The 12,760-nt window shown below is 34.0% G+C and overlaps 1 protein-coding gene across 1 annotated transcript; it reads left to right on the top strand.

Annotated features, from left to right (window-relative positions):
* The first annotated feature begins 6,538 nt into the window (after positions 1-6,538).
* On the top strand, positions 6,539-10,894 carry LOC112757951 (cathepsin B-like protease 2). The gene is made up of 11 exons (XM_025806492.3): positions 6,539-7,008; positions 7,105-7,164; positions 7,608-7,688; positions 7,788-7,944; positions 8,086-8,090; positions 8,180-8,254; positions 8,362-8,487; positions 8,705-8,923; positions 10,177-10,290; positions 10,392-10,427; positions 10,516-10,894. The coding sequence occupies exons 1-11, from the start codon at positions 6,955-6,957 to the stop codon at positions 10,654-10,656; spliced, it is 1,068 nt and encodes a 355-aa protein (XP_025662277.1). The 5' UTR covers positions 6,539-6,954; the 3' UTR covers positions 10,657-10,894.
* Positions 10,895-12,760: the final 1,866 nt, after the last annotated feature.

The following is a 12,760-nucleotide window of genomic DNA, read 5'->3' as shown; positions in this document are numbered from 1 at the left end:
AGCTTCAAGACCGACCCATCCCAATCGAGGAATTACAAAAAATTTCTTAAACTAACGATCCAAACAAGTTCACTTTTGTAGGATTGGCTTTATAAGAAGACAAGAAAGATAAGCTCAGCCAATTTCTTCAACAAAATGCTGACCTATTCGCCTGGACCCCCGCCGACATGCCCAGTATTGACCTCTCTATAATATCTCACAAAATGGCATTAAACTCATCAGTCAGACCTATAGCACAGAAAAAATGCAACCTCGACATGGAGAAAAGACAAGCATCCTTGGAGGAAACTAAAAAGCTTATTGATGCATTCTTCATCCGAGAAATCAGGTTTACAACATGGTTAGCTAATGTTGTCATGGTAAAAAAATAATGGTAAATGGCGTATATGTGTTGATTTCACTGATTTAAACAAAGCATGCCCTAAAGATGCATATTCATTACCCACCATTGATGCTTTAGTTGATAATTCCTCTGGTTTTGGCACTTTAAGTTTTATGGATCCATATTCTGGTTATAACCAGATCTTGATGCATCCTTCAGATCAAGATAAAACTACCTTTATAAATGAATATGGTAATTTTTTATATAAAGTCATGCCTTTTGACTTTAAGAATGTAGGGGCTATTTATCAGCAACTTATGGATAAGATGTTTGCCAAGCAAATTGGTCAGAACATGGAAGTCTACGTCGACAATATGGTAGCAAAACCAAGATCAACAAGTCTCACGTGGACAACCTTATGGAGATTTTCGCCCAAATCAGAAAATAAATATGTGACTAAACCCCGAAAAATGTGTCTTTAGTGTCCAAGGAGGTAAATTTCTCAGCTTTTTGCTTACAAGCCGAGGTATAGAGGCAAATCTTGACAAATGTCGAATTGTACTGGAAATACAGAGTCCTCAAACAATAAAGGAGGTCCAACGATTGACAGGGAGACTTGTTGCCTTATCAAGGTTTTTACCTTATTTAGCTTCTAAATCATTTTTCTTTTTTCAATCGCTAAAAAAGAAAAACAATTTTACTTGGGATAATGAATGTGAAATTTCTTTTTCAAACCTCAAAATTATTCTTTTAAAATCTCTGATTTTGCAAAGGCCTGGATGTGGGGAGAAACTTTATCTTTATTTATCCGTCACTGACTGGGCTATTAGTTTTGTTCTTGTTATATAAAGGAATAAAGTGCCAAAGCTTATTTACTTTGTTAGCAAATCACTATAACATGTCGAGCTTCGTTATCCAAAGATAGAAAAGCTCGTTCTGACACTCGTATTTTCAGCTAGGTGTCTCTGACCTTATTTCCAAACTCATATTATTAAAGTTTGGACTGAGCAGCTATTACGACAAGTGCTGACCAAACCAAAATTATCGGACAACTAATAAAATGGTCTATCGAATTAGCTGAGTTTGATATTCAGTACCAAAGCTGAGGATACATCAAATCACAATACCTAGCAGATTTTGTTGCTGAATTCACTTCTCCTAATTCTGAGGATCATTCCCTTGAGTGGATCCTTTATGTAGATGGTGCTTCTAATCCACAAGGATATGGAGCTGGAATCCTCCTTGAAGATGGTAATGGGATTGTTTTGGAGCATTCGCTACACTTTTCCTTTACGGCCAGTAACAATCAAGCCGAGTACGAGGCACTCATTGCCAGCTTAAAGTTGGCAACAAAACTAAATAATTTTGAATTAAAGGTATATTGTGATTCTCTCTTAGTAGTGCAATAGGTAAACCAATTATTTCAAGTCAATGATCCTCTTTTAGCAAAATATTTGGAAATCGTCAAATCCCTCATCTCTTGTTTTTCCAAGTTCGAAATACATCATATTTCGAGGGAGCAAAATTACAGAGCTGACATTTTATCTAAATTAGCAAGTTCACAATCACACACTTTGACCTTTTTATAGTCTACTTTAGCTAAACCAAACAGAAATATAATTGATATTTTAAGCATCATCCAGCATCATGACTAGCAATGGCCTTATGTCCAGTATCTTAAAATTGGGAATATTCCATCTGGAATTGATGATTTGAAAAAATTCAGAAGACAAGCTTCCTTCTTTACCCTATTAAATGGTAACCTATATAGACGAGGTTTTACTCGTCTACTATTGAAATGTTTGAATAGGTTGGAGGCAGATCTCACTTTAGTCGAAGCTCATGAAGGTATTTGCGGTACACATGCGGGAGCTCAGAGTTTATCCTCCAAAATTTTTCGTGCTGGTTTCTTTTGACCAAGCTTACAGAAAGATTGTTATCAAAAGATGAAAACTTGCACACAACTGCCAAAAATATGCTCCAATTATACATGTGACGGCTGATCTCTTACATAACTCTGAAGTAAGTTGGCCTTTTTATCAATAGGAAATTGATATCCTTGGTCCATTTCCTATTGCACTAGGTAAGATCAAATTTTTAGTAGTAGCTATTGACTATTTCTTTAAATAGATTAAGGCACAATTACTAGCCAAAATCACATCTCAACAAATGATTTCATTCATTTGGAAACATATTATATGCAGATTTGGAATACCACAACATGTTATCACTAACAATGGTCGCTAATTTGTCGATTATAATTTTACATCATTTTTACAAAAGTTAAAGATCCACCAACATTTTTTCTTCAGTTGAACATTCACATACTAATGGATTAGTTGAAGCAGCAAATAAAGTCGTCTTATACGCTTTGAGAAAGAAACTGGATAATGCTAAAAGGCTTTAGACTGAGTTAATCCTAGAAATTCTTTGGGAATACAACACCATTATATATTCTACCACCAAGAAAACCCCCTTCTGCTTAGTCTATGGGTCCGACGCTATGATTTCTTTGGAGATCTCTCAATCATCGTTGTGAACACAAGTAACCGACCAACATGAAGCTCGGCGGCTAGATCTGGATTCCGTAGACGAAATCCGAGATATAGTCACTCTTCATCATCGAGCAATGCAGCACAATATAGCTTGGCGATACAATCAAAAGGTCCATCCTCGCTCATTTCAAGTCGGCGACCTGGTACTCAGAAAAACCAAACAAGCTAGACGACCACCATCTCATAGGAAATTTGCAACCAAATGGGAAGACCCATTCTAAGTTGTTGAAGTCTTAGGCAATAGAGCGTACAAAATTCAATCTTTAGATGGTATAATTTTACCTAATACTTGAAATATTTTCTCTTTAAAATAATATTACAGTTAAAAGACAGGGACATGCTTGTACTCTTTTTCCTACTCATAAGATTTTATCCAAAAATAAGGGTTTACTTGGAGAGGTTTTAACGAGGCATGCCTACCTGCATCTTTGTAACCAAAGGTCTAATAACATTCTGTTACCGTTCTATGAAATCCGACTTCTTTATTCAATTTAGATTAGTGTTATTTCTTAATATACTATAATCTGTAGGATAAAGAACGAAACTAATTCTTAAACAGAAATCAATGCATTAATCAAGAGTAGAAGAAAAAATAGTATTAATCTATTAAAGTAAACAGAGCTCCTAACCTTAACAATGGAGGTTTAGTGGCTCATGGTGCAGAGAAAATCTTAAAGTGTAAAAGTGTGTAAAACCGAAAAGTGCGAAAGTGGAAGAGAGAGAAGAAAGGTTTCTAATCCCTCCTTTTTATATCAAATCCTAAATTATTCAAACTCAAATTAAACAAAACCTAATCATATCTTTTCTATTTATTTATTTAAATTTAAACTAAATAAAATCTTCCGTGTGATTCTAATGGGGATGTGGTCCCACTCCTTGCAGCGCTGCCGGCGCTAAACGCTGGTGATATGGTGTTTAGCGCCACATATCCAGAGAGGTTACGCGTGAGTTCACCGGCGTTTAGTGCCGGAGCAAGAATTTCAAGACTTTTCTCTCGGGCATTGTGGTGTTAAACGCCACATCACCGGCATTTAGCATCGGAACAAGAAATTCACGCATAACCTCTCTGGATAGGTGGCACTAAACGCCACATCACTGGCGTTTAGTGCCGACAGCGTTTCAAGGAATGGGGACCATATTCCCATTGGAATCACACGGAAGATTTTGTTTGTTTTAAATTTAAATAAATAAATAGAAAAGATATAATTAGATTTTGTATAATTTGATTTTGAATAATTTAGGATTTGGTATAAAAGGGAAGATTAGAAGCCCCGCGGGCTCACGCTTGTCTTCTTTTCTCTTTTTCACTTTCGCACTTTTTAGTTTTCAGACACTTTTCACATTTTAGGATTTTTTCTGTACCATGAGCCACTAAACCTCCATTGTTAAGGTTAGGAAATCTGTTTATTTTGATGAATTAATAACTATTTGTTCTTCTACTTTTGATTAATGCATTGATTTATATTCAAGAATTGGTTTTGTTCTTCATCCTAAGGATTAGTGTATATTAGAAAATAACCGTAATCTAAATTGAATCCCTTTGAATCTTGACAAAGTTACATCATTGGAATTAAATCTTGAAATCCCTTTCTCATAATTCTTCAATTATTTGGATCTGATGTGATATGTAATACATAATCGGATTATTTCTGGGTTCTTAAGAATTGTGTGGCTTATAAATAAGAATTTAAACTTAACTTTTTTTACATAATTAATTGATTAAGGAATTGATGGTTGATTAGGTTAAAAGAGATTGGATTATCAAGGAATTGGAATTCAATCACCTAGGGTTTGCTATGAATTGAATCTTTGCATGATCAAAGTAGATGATAATGATTGTTAATCCGAAAATCTAAACATCTCTGAAGCCTTAACTCCCTTCTCACACTGTTTTTTCACACATTTACTAGTTGCATTTGTCAATTCACTGTTTTTTATGCTATTTAATACTCGAAACTCTCAATTCACTTGTCTAACTAGAATAATTAGTCAACCATTGCTTGCTTAGTCCATTAATTCTCGTGGGATCGATATTCACTCACCGAGAGTTATTACTTGATACGACCCGGTGCACTTGCCGGTAGTTTGTGGTGTTAAATCCGCATCAAATTTTTGGAAGATTTTGTGGTTTCTTGTTCGCTCTTGTGTCTTTCAGTTTGTTTTCCTTTGGTTTCTACTGAGGGTGACACCATAGAAGGTGAAGTGCCTATTTTTTGAATAATCTAAAAGGAAGTAAATTCAATTTTGAATTTAATAAAATAAAAATTATATGCCAGTGTATAACCCTAGAGATTAGGCTCTTCTATTATTTGATCTCCATGAGTTAAAAATTTAACGAAAGAAGATGTTCCTAATAGTAAAGTGAGAATAGGAAGAGGAACATACCACGAAAACGAAGAGGCGAAGTGAGTTTTAAAGTTTGAAATCCTTCGCAATAATAAAAATGAAGTTAGAAGTTGGAAAGGAAGATTCTCTGAAGATAAACGTCTTAGAGAAAATTTTGAATTTTTAAAAAAAGGTGTTTCTCATTAAGTTTAAAATGTTTAGAAATTGAAGTATAATTAATTAACGATGTGAGTGATGTTCGTAATTAATGGAATTGTGCTAACTAAGACAGGTACTAAGCATGTGGACGGACTTTCTTTTCCTTTTTATTTTGGTGTTTGAATAAAATTTATTTAGGATTAATTATTTTCATCTTCTTAAAATTTTTGATAATAATAATAATAATTATAGGGGCAATTTTTTGGACGAAAACTTTCGACTGGCTGGATCAATAGGGACGTCGAGTCGAGAAATAGAAACCGATACAAAAGGTTTCGATTCGCCTAGACTTGTCGAAAGATGAGGACAACAACTTGAATATCGAGATTGATAGTGAGATGTGTAAAGGGCAGTTACTTAGATCTGTGTTTGGCGGGAACAATTATTTTTAAACTCTTCGAGAGGTGACACTTGTCAAAATGGGATTGGTCAACTTGTTCTATAAAATAAGGAGGTTGAGAAGCATTAAAGGGTTGGAATTCGTTTTTAGAAAACACTCTCGCACAGTCACATCCCAGCGAATTCTTTTTCTATAGGATTTCTTCCATGTCTTACTTTTCATTTAAATTCTTTGTAATTTCTTTTCTACAATTTACTTTTCCTTTACAAATTTTCTTATTCTTTTCTCTTTAAATTTCTGTATTATCTTTTGAATTTAAAGTCCGTCGATTGCGTTAGAAATATTTTACTATTTTTTTAAATTTGAAGTCATTTACTTGTCTCTGTATTTTCGAATTCAAGTAATTTAATTCTAATTTACTTTTCAATTTTTTTATTTATCTAAATGGAATTTTTTATACAATTTTTGAAACTAGTATTCATAGAAGATGAATATGTTTCACTTCTAAACCATAAATATCAAATCAACTCAAATTTATTAAAAATCTGTATAACATATATTTAATTTAAAACGTTAAATTAGAAATATTATTTAACTAAAAAACATTAAAAGTAATTTTTTATATATTTAATACATTAATTAAAATAATAAAATTTTGAAAAAAAAATAATATTATCGTGTGAGGTAAATTTTCTTATAGAATGCTTGAGTGGGGGAGAGCACGTGGTTGCTAGAAGGCCATCGATAAGTGTGTTGATCTATGAGCCCATACTTGTTGGGATGATGATGACGAGAGCCAATCCAATTTCCAATTGATTCCACAATCCACAGCACTAGCAGAACAGCAGAGAGATATTTTAGCACTGGGAGAAAAATATCGAGTCCCTTGGAATTAGGATTGAAGACGGAAGTAATCAAATAAGTCTAATTACTAATTTTGTAGTGTGTGCTGCTTTCGTCCTTTCATGGCCCTTTTTTCCGAACGACTTCAACCTGTCACAATCCCTTCTTTTCTCTTACGCAATCCCACCTTGTTTTTTTCTTTCTATTATTAAATTATATTAGTTTATCCATTTATTTATTCGCAAGTGGACCACGCTCTATAAAAATCTCCAACGGCGCTATTGTTTCATACCACAATAACAACAAACAAGGCTAGGGTGGGGAAGGGAAACACAAAATTGATCAAAATAATGGGTTCTACCCTTGCGATTTTATTCTTAACTTTCTGCACTTGCTATCTACAGGCATGTATCTTAATCTTTTTCACCTCCGTTTATTCTCTATTACTATTAATATTAGGGTTTGACTTGTGAATTGGTGCTTTGTCTTATGTTCCACAGATCGCTGGGGCTGAACCACAACGCCTTTCTACTCTCAAGCTTAACTCCCGCATTCTCCAGGTCATTCATTTTCCTTATATATCTCCTTGCTTCTCAACATGAATATTTCCCATTTTAGTATTAGTCACGTGAGCAATACTTTTCTTTAATTAATTAATTAATTATTAGTTCGTTAATTGTGATTGGCACGATTACCGTTACTTTCACTAGGCAAAACTGCGGGATGTAGTGTTTGGTCTGAGAAATTATTTGCTTTATTAGTGGAAGATTATCCTAACTATTGATTCATTGATGTAGTGCTTTTTAAGAATGTATTCTTTTTACTTCATTTATTACTACTAATTTATGAAGATATTCAGGAAGATTTTTAAGATGCTATAGATCTTATTTTATTACTTTACTCGTGCTAGTCACTGCTGCTTAGACTTGAATTATTTGATTCATTGATGAATAGTTGGAATTTCTGTTCGTTCTCTCATAGCTTTACTTGTTCAATCGTGCAGGAGTCTATTGCTAAACAGATCAACGAAAATCCAGAGGCAGGATGGGAGGCTGCTATAAATCCTCGTTTCTCCAATTATACAGTTAGAAATTCAACTTGTCCTACCTTGTTGTTGTTGTTGTTGTTGTTGTTGTTTACCTTTTAGTTAATATGATTATGCTATATTGTGCTTGATCTACAGGTTGGAGAATTTAAGCGCCTGCTTGGTGTTAAACCAACTCCTAAGAAGGAACTGATAGGTGCACCCATTGTGACTCATCCAAAATCATTGAAATTGCCAAAGGAGTTTGATGCAAGGACTCAATGGTCTCAATGTAGTACCATTGGAAGAATTCTAGGTCATTTGCTTGCTCCTTCTCCATTGTTAAGTTTAATTTATTAATCAAATAGTTTGTTTGAAAGGAGGTGCTGAATCTTATTTTTTTTCCCCCCTCATATTCATAATAACATGGATTGGTGAATCAATTTCTGCATTGAAGATCAGGTAATTTTTCCTTTTCTTTTCTACATTTTAACCCTAAACAATATCAAGGTTCAAGAGGTACTTAGATAATCCTTGTGCTGATTGTTCAGGGTCATTGTGGTTCTTGTTGGGCATTTGGTGCTGTAGAGTCATTATCAGATCGGTTTTGCATTCATTTTGATGTGGTAAGTAATCTTACTGAGCAACATATTGTTGTGTGTGAATATCAATAAATACATATCTTATTGAGGATATTTAAAGAGGAATTTATGCTCTATATGTTTAATTGCAGAATATCTCTCTCTCTGTGAACGATCTTCTCGCATGCTGTGGCTTTTTGTGTGGATCTGGTTGTGATGGAGGGTATCCCCTAAATGCATGGCGATACCTAGTCAGCCATGGTGTTGTCACTGAAGAGGTAATGAATCATCAGTTTTGCCTAGGCAGAATCCACTGGGTGCAAAATAATTAAACATGGCTATTTCTTGGAGATCATAGATTTGTAGTTCTAGGCTTTCTACCTATGTAATCTTCCTATCAATTGACATTAACGTGTAGCCAAATATCTATCTTTTCCCTACCTTTTTCCTTTTTTGTCTCCCCTCTTTCTTATTCTCAGCATTTTACATGTGCAGTGTGACCCATACTTTGATCAAATTGGCTGTTCCCATCCTGGTTGTGAGCCCGCATACAGTACCCCTAAGTGTGTAAAAAAGTGTGTGAGCGGGAATCTGCTTTGGAAGAAATCAAAGCACTATAGTGTCAATGCATATAAGATCAAGTCTAATCCCCATGATATCATGGCAGAAATTTATAAGAATGGGCCAGTTGAAGTTGCATTCACTGTTTACGAGGTAAATCAAAGCTCTTATCCATGCTTAATTGCTTATGTAATTGAATTTTTGCAACTTTCTGTGGTCAAATTTTGAAAGGGAGGAAGAAGAGAGGGGGCGGGGGGAGGAGAGAATACTTATAAGGAGACAATGATTAATTGACAAAGGTTGAGTTTCAATATCATTTTATAACCTGACACATTATAATTTATAACATAAGTACAAGCAGATAGGTATTTGAGAGGAATGAGAATTGTCTACTAGATTTTCATCGTTTAGCAGAAGAATTAGAGAACTGGAAGATCAAGGAGTTTACTTGACCTTTTGTGGCTATTCATTCTGCCTTGCTACAAACCTGCTATGTTTGTTGTTGTAATACAAGGAACTATTATTTTTAAAGTATAAACTTGAGATATTCATATCATGCAATCAGTGTTATTAGTCCGAGTAATCTCAGAGTCATGCTTTGGATTTACAAAATTCACCAAGTTATAAGATCTTTTAAACCCCAACAATTAAGTCCACTTAAAGTAGGAATCCTATATCAACATGTTTGATTGTCAAAATTGAAAGGGAAGGATCAAATTTGTGCTAAAATTCAATATTTTGACTACATTAAAAAGCTGAATCAACAATAAAATCATAACTGAATGTAATGTGTAAGAAAGGGCATTATGTTACCAATGGTACTTCACAAAGCCAGTCTTCAAATTTATATGCCTGAAATGTAAATTCAAATACTAGCAAACTGCAAATTGAAGATGGGATTATTGTGGATTGTTCTGAATGAACCTTTAAACAGGATAATTGAAGAGAGATAGGTATGTGGATCGAGATTAATGGAACAGTGGATAATGGGAATAGATAACCTGTAGGTATAAGGAATTTATAGTGTTTTGTTATTGTTGTGATCCGATAACCTAATTGTTTTCATTTTCATAAAAAACTATTGAGTTCTGCCCATAATTGCCATGTTAGCATAAAGGACGGGACATATATCCGTCATACCGGCAGCACATGAATGCATAGATATATACTTCCCTGCTGTTTAATATCTGAGAAGATCCTCCGTTTTCTAGTAAACTTTCAAATTAACAAATCCTTCTATATTGGAACAATTATCTTGTCTTCTGCAGTAGTTCTAGACCTCAGTTATCATGTTTACTCTTTTATAGTACCTTTCTTTCTTGTGTATTGAATAGTCAGCCAGCATATTATCTGTTTAGTTTGCATGTTTAAAAACAAGGATATTAACCCATTTGACCTCTTTACAGGATTTTGCTCTCTACAAATCAGGAGTTTACAAACACATCACAGGTGTGGAACTCGGTGGTCATGCTGTGAAGCTGATAGGATGGGGAACATCTGATGATGGAGAGGACTATTGGGTATGTTGACTTGTTCCTGATGATTTAATATCATCTCTCCCTAACACGCAGACTTGCATGCCATTAGAATTTTATACTGACTGTTCTTTTTACTGTTTCAGCTTCTCGCAAATCAGTGGAATAGAAGTTGGGGAGATGTATGCCACTTTGCATTGTTCATCTCTGAGTTTCTGTTGTTACTAAAGATCTGCTTTAGACTAATGGTGAATTCCATCTCATTTGCAGGATGGTTACTTTAAGATCAGAAGGGGGACAAATGAATGTGGAATTGAAGAAGACGTTACAGCTGGTATGCCTTCCACCAAAAATCTCGTACTCGAAGTCACTGACACGGGTGCCGATGCTGTTGATGGTGCTTCATTCTGAATATAAGTGTATAATATTACCGATTAGATGATGATGGTTTTGCAAAAATCCGCATCAAATGTTATACCAATGTACCACAATCTTATGGAGACGGATCTAGATTGTGATGCTGAAAGACTGTAAGCTGTTGTGGGTAGTGATGCACGAAATAAGAAAAACTGTTGTAGTTACCAATTAGCTCCTGTTGTAAGCTACATCCACTTGTTGGTTTAATTGCAATGTTGCTGATTATTCCGAATTGCAGCAAAGGGTTCATTTTCAATTTTTCATACTGTGCATTGAAGTATTATGTATCTCTCTTTAGTGTCTCTCTTGAGTCTTGAGCGTAAAACTCAATGCATGTTCATAACATCATTAGACGGACAAATCCTCATGTTCGCCTTGACTATAGACTTTCTTACTCCTGAAGAAATTTCTTCATAGATTGTTATCACACCGCCACCACGCTGTAGAGTTGGGTGGCATAGCATAGAGATTAATGAAAGATAGTGTTACTCTTTGTTGAATAAGGCGATGCTGTTTACAATATATTGACAAAGCTTATTGAAGACTGACGGCGATAGAACAATGCCGGTATCAGGATAACATGTGCAAATGTGTCAGTATCTCGTTATTTTTCAAGAGAATAATACGATTGGCCACTAATGAATCGCAGAAAACTAAAACTCCAGCTGAGGAATCATGCATCTTGTCTTTCTGGATTTTGTGGTGTTTGAGTAAGCTATATTGTTGTTATTACCAAATTTTATTGGTAAGCATACAAATCGATTATTTCAACGTGAAGAGTCATTTTCTCTCCTAATAACCACAAGCTACCTACGTAGGTAGATTGCCATGAATTGTGGTAGCATAAAAAAAAATCCAATAATATAACAATCCTTTGCAAGAAATGAAATGAGAGTGACATGACACCAGTTTTTGTCTGTTGTTTCCTTTTTATCTCTTGCCAAAACGTTGCTCTCTCAACCCGAAGATTGAAAGTGATTGAACCGTGCTCCTTCTTGATTATGGAAACGTGGAAGAAAGAATCCACATTCATGTGTCACCTATAATTTTATCTCAGAGAGCAATAATATGTGTGTTGTCATCACAAATAATTAATTCCAAACGTGATTAAAAATCCAGATGTCACTTTTCTAATTTTGATATGGGGTAGGAGTTGTGTATAGCAGGGTTATTGGAGTGCAGGCAGATTGATCGAGCTGTGATGGCTGCGTTGAAGAAATCGAACGGTCTGATTGGAGGAATAATAATTAGACGGTTCAATTACACAAATCGATAAATACACAAATCAGACCGTCTAATTTGTGTACTGGATGCCATGCGTCTTCCATGCAGGGCGCCCCAGCCCCAGCTTGTTGACCCACATTGCTTGTATCTCTTTGAAACACACTTCCCCACCCATCTTTTTCACTCTCACTTTTGCCACACTCTCCATAACACCTCTAACCCCCACCTTTTTCTTTTATTATCAAATATTTTGATTTAATAAAAATAATAATGATAATATTAGAGATTAGTAGAAATATTGTAATAATAATTATTAAGATTATAGGTAGTGACGGATTTAGAAAATTTTAGGAGTGGGGGCAAAAATATATACACTAAAATAAATTTTATTGAATATTATTAATTATATAAAGATATAAAAATTAAAAAAAGTTAATGAACACTTTTATTTTTATAAAAAATATTTTTTATTTCTTAAAACTTAAACTTAAAATATTTTAATTAAATTATAGATAACTTGTTATCTTAACTAATTTTTTTTATACACATTTAATAATAAAAGACTAACTCAACTGCCACATTAACAACTAATGACACACTAGTATTTATAATTCAAAACTAGAATTATATATAAATACTAGAAAAATTAAATCTGTATATAAAATAATATAACCTTAATTTACAATTTTTTTTCTTTCATTCTTTTTAAAATAATTAAGTTTGTTATATATTTTTTAATTTAATTTTGATATAATGTTAGATGAAAGATTTTATTCATCTGTTTAATTATGTATTGTAATTAAAATATTGAGTAAAGTATCATTTTTGTCCCAACGTTTGGAGTAAGTCCCAAAGTTGTCCCTAACGTTTTAAT

This window comes from Arachis hypogaea, chromosome 16 (genome assembly GCF_003086295.3).
Source record: "Arachis hypogaea cultivar Tifrunner chromosome 16, arahy.Tifrunner.gnm2.J5K5, whole genome shotgun sequence".
NCBI classification, from domain to species: domain Eukaryota; kingdom Viridiplantae; phylum Streptophyta; class Magnoliopsida; order Fabales; family Fabaceae; genus Arachis; species Arachis hypogaea.
Note: the sequence above shows the minus strand (reverse complement) of the source record. Positions and strands in the feature narration are given on the sequence as shown.

What these genes read in the sequence shown, in the direction of transcription:
- LOC112757951 (XM_025806492.3), top strand. Translation starts at nt 6,955, where the DNA reads ATGGGTTCTACCCTTGCGATTTTATTCTTAACTTTCTGCACTTGCTAT. An exon ending in ATGGTGTTGTCACTGAAGAG is followed by an intron (nt 8,488 to 8,704) that starts GTAATGAATCAT and finishes TTACATGTGCAG; the next exon opens with TGTGACCCATACTTTGATCA. An exon ending in TTGCATTCACTGTTTACGAG is followed by an intron (nt 8,924 to 10,176) that starts GTAAATCAAAGC and finishes ACCTCTTTACAG; the next exon opens with GATTTTGCTCTCTACAAATC.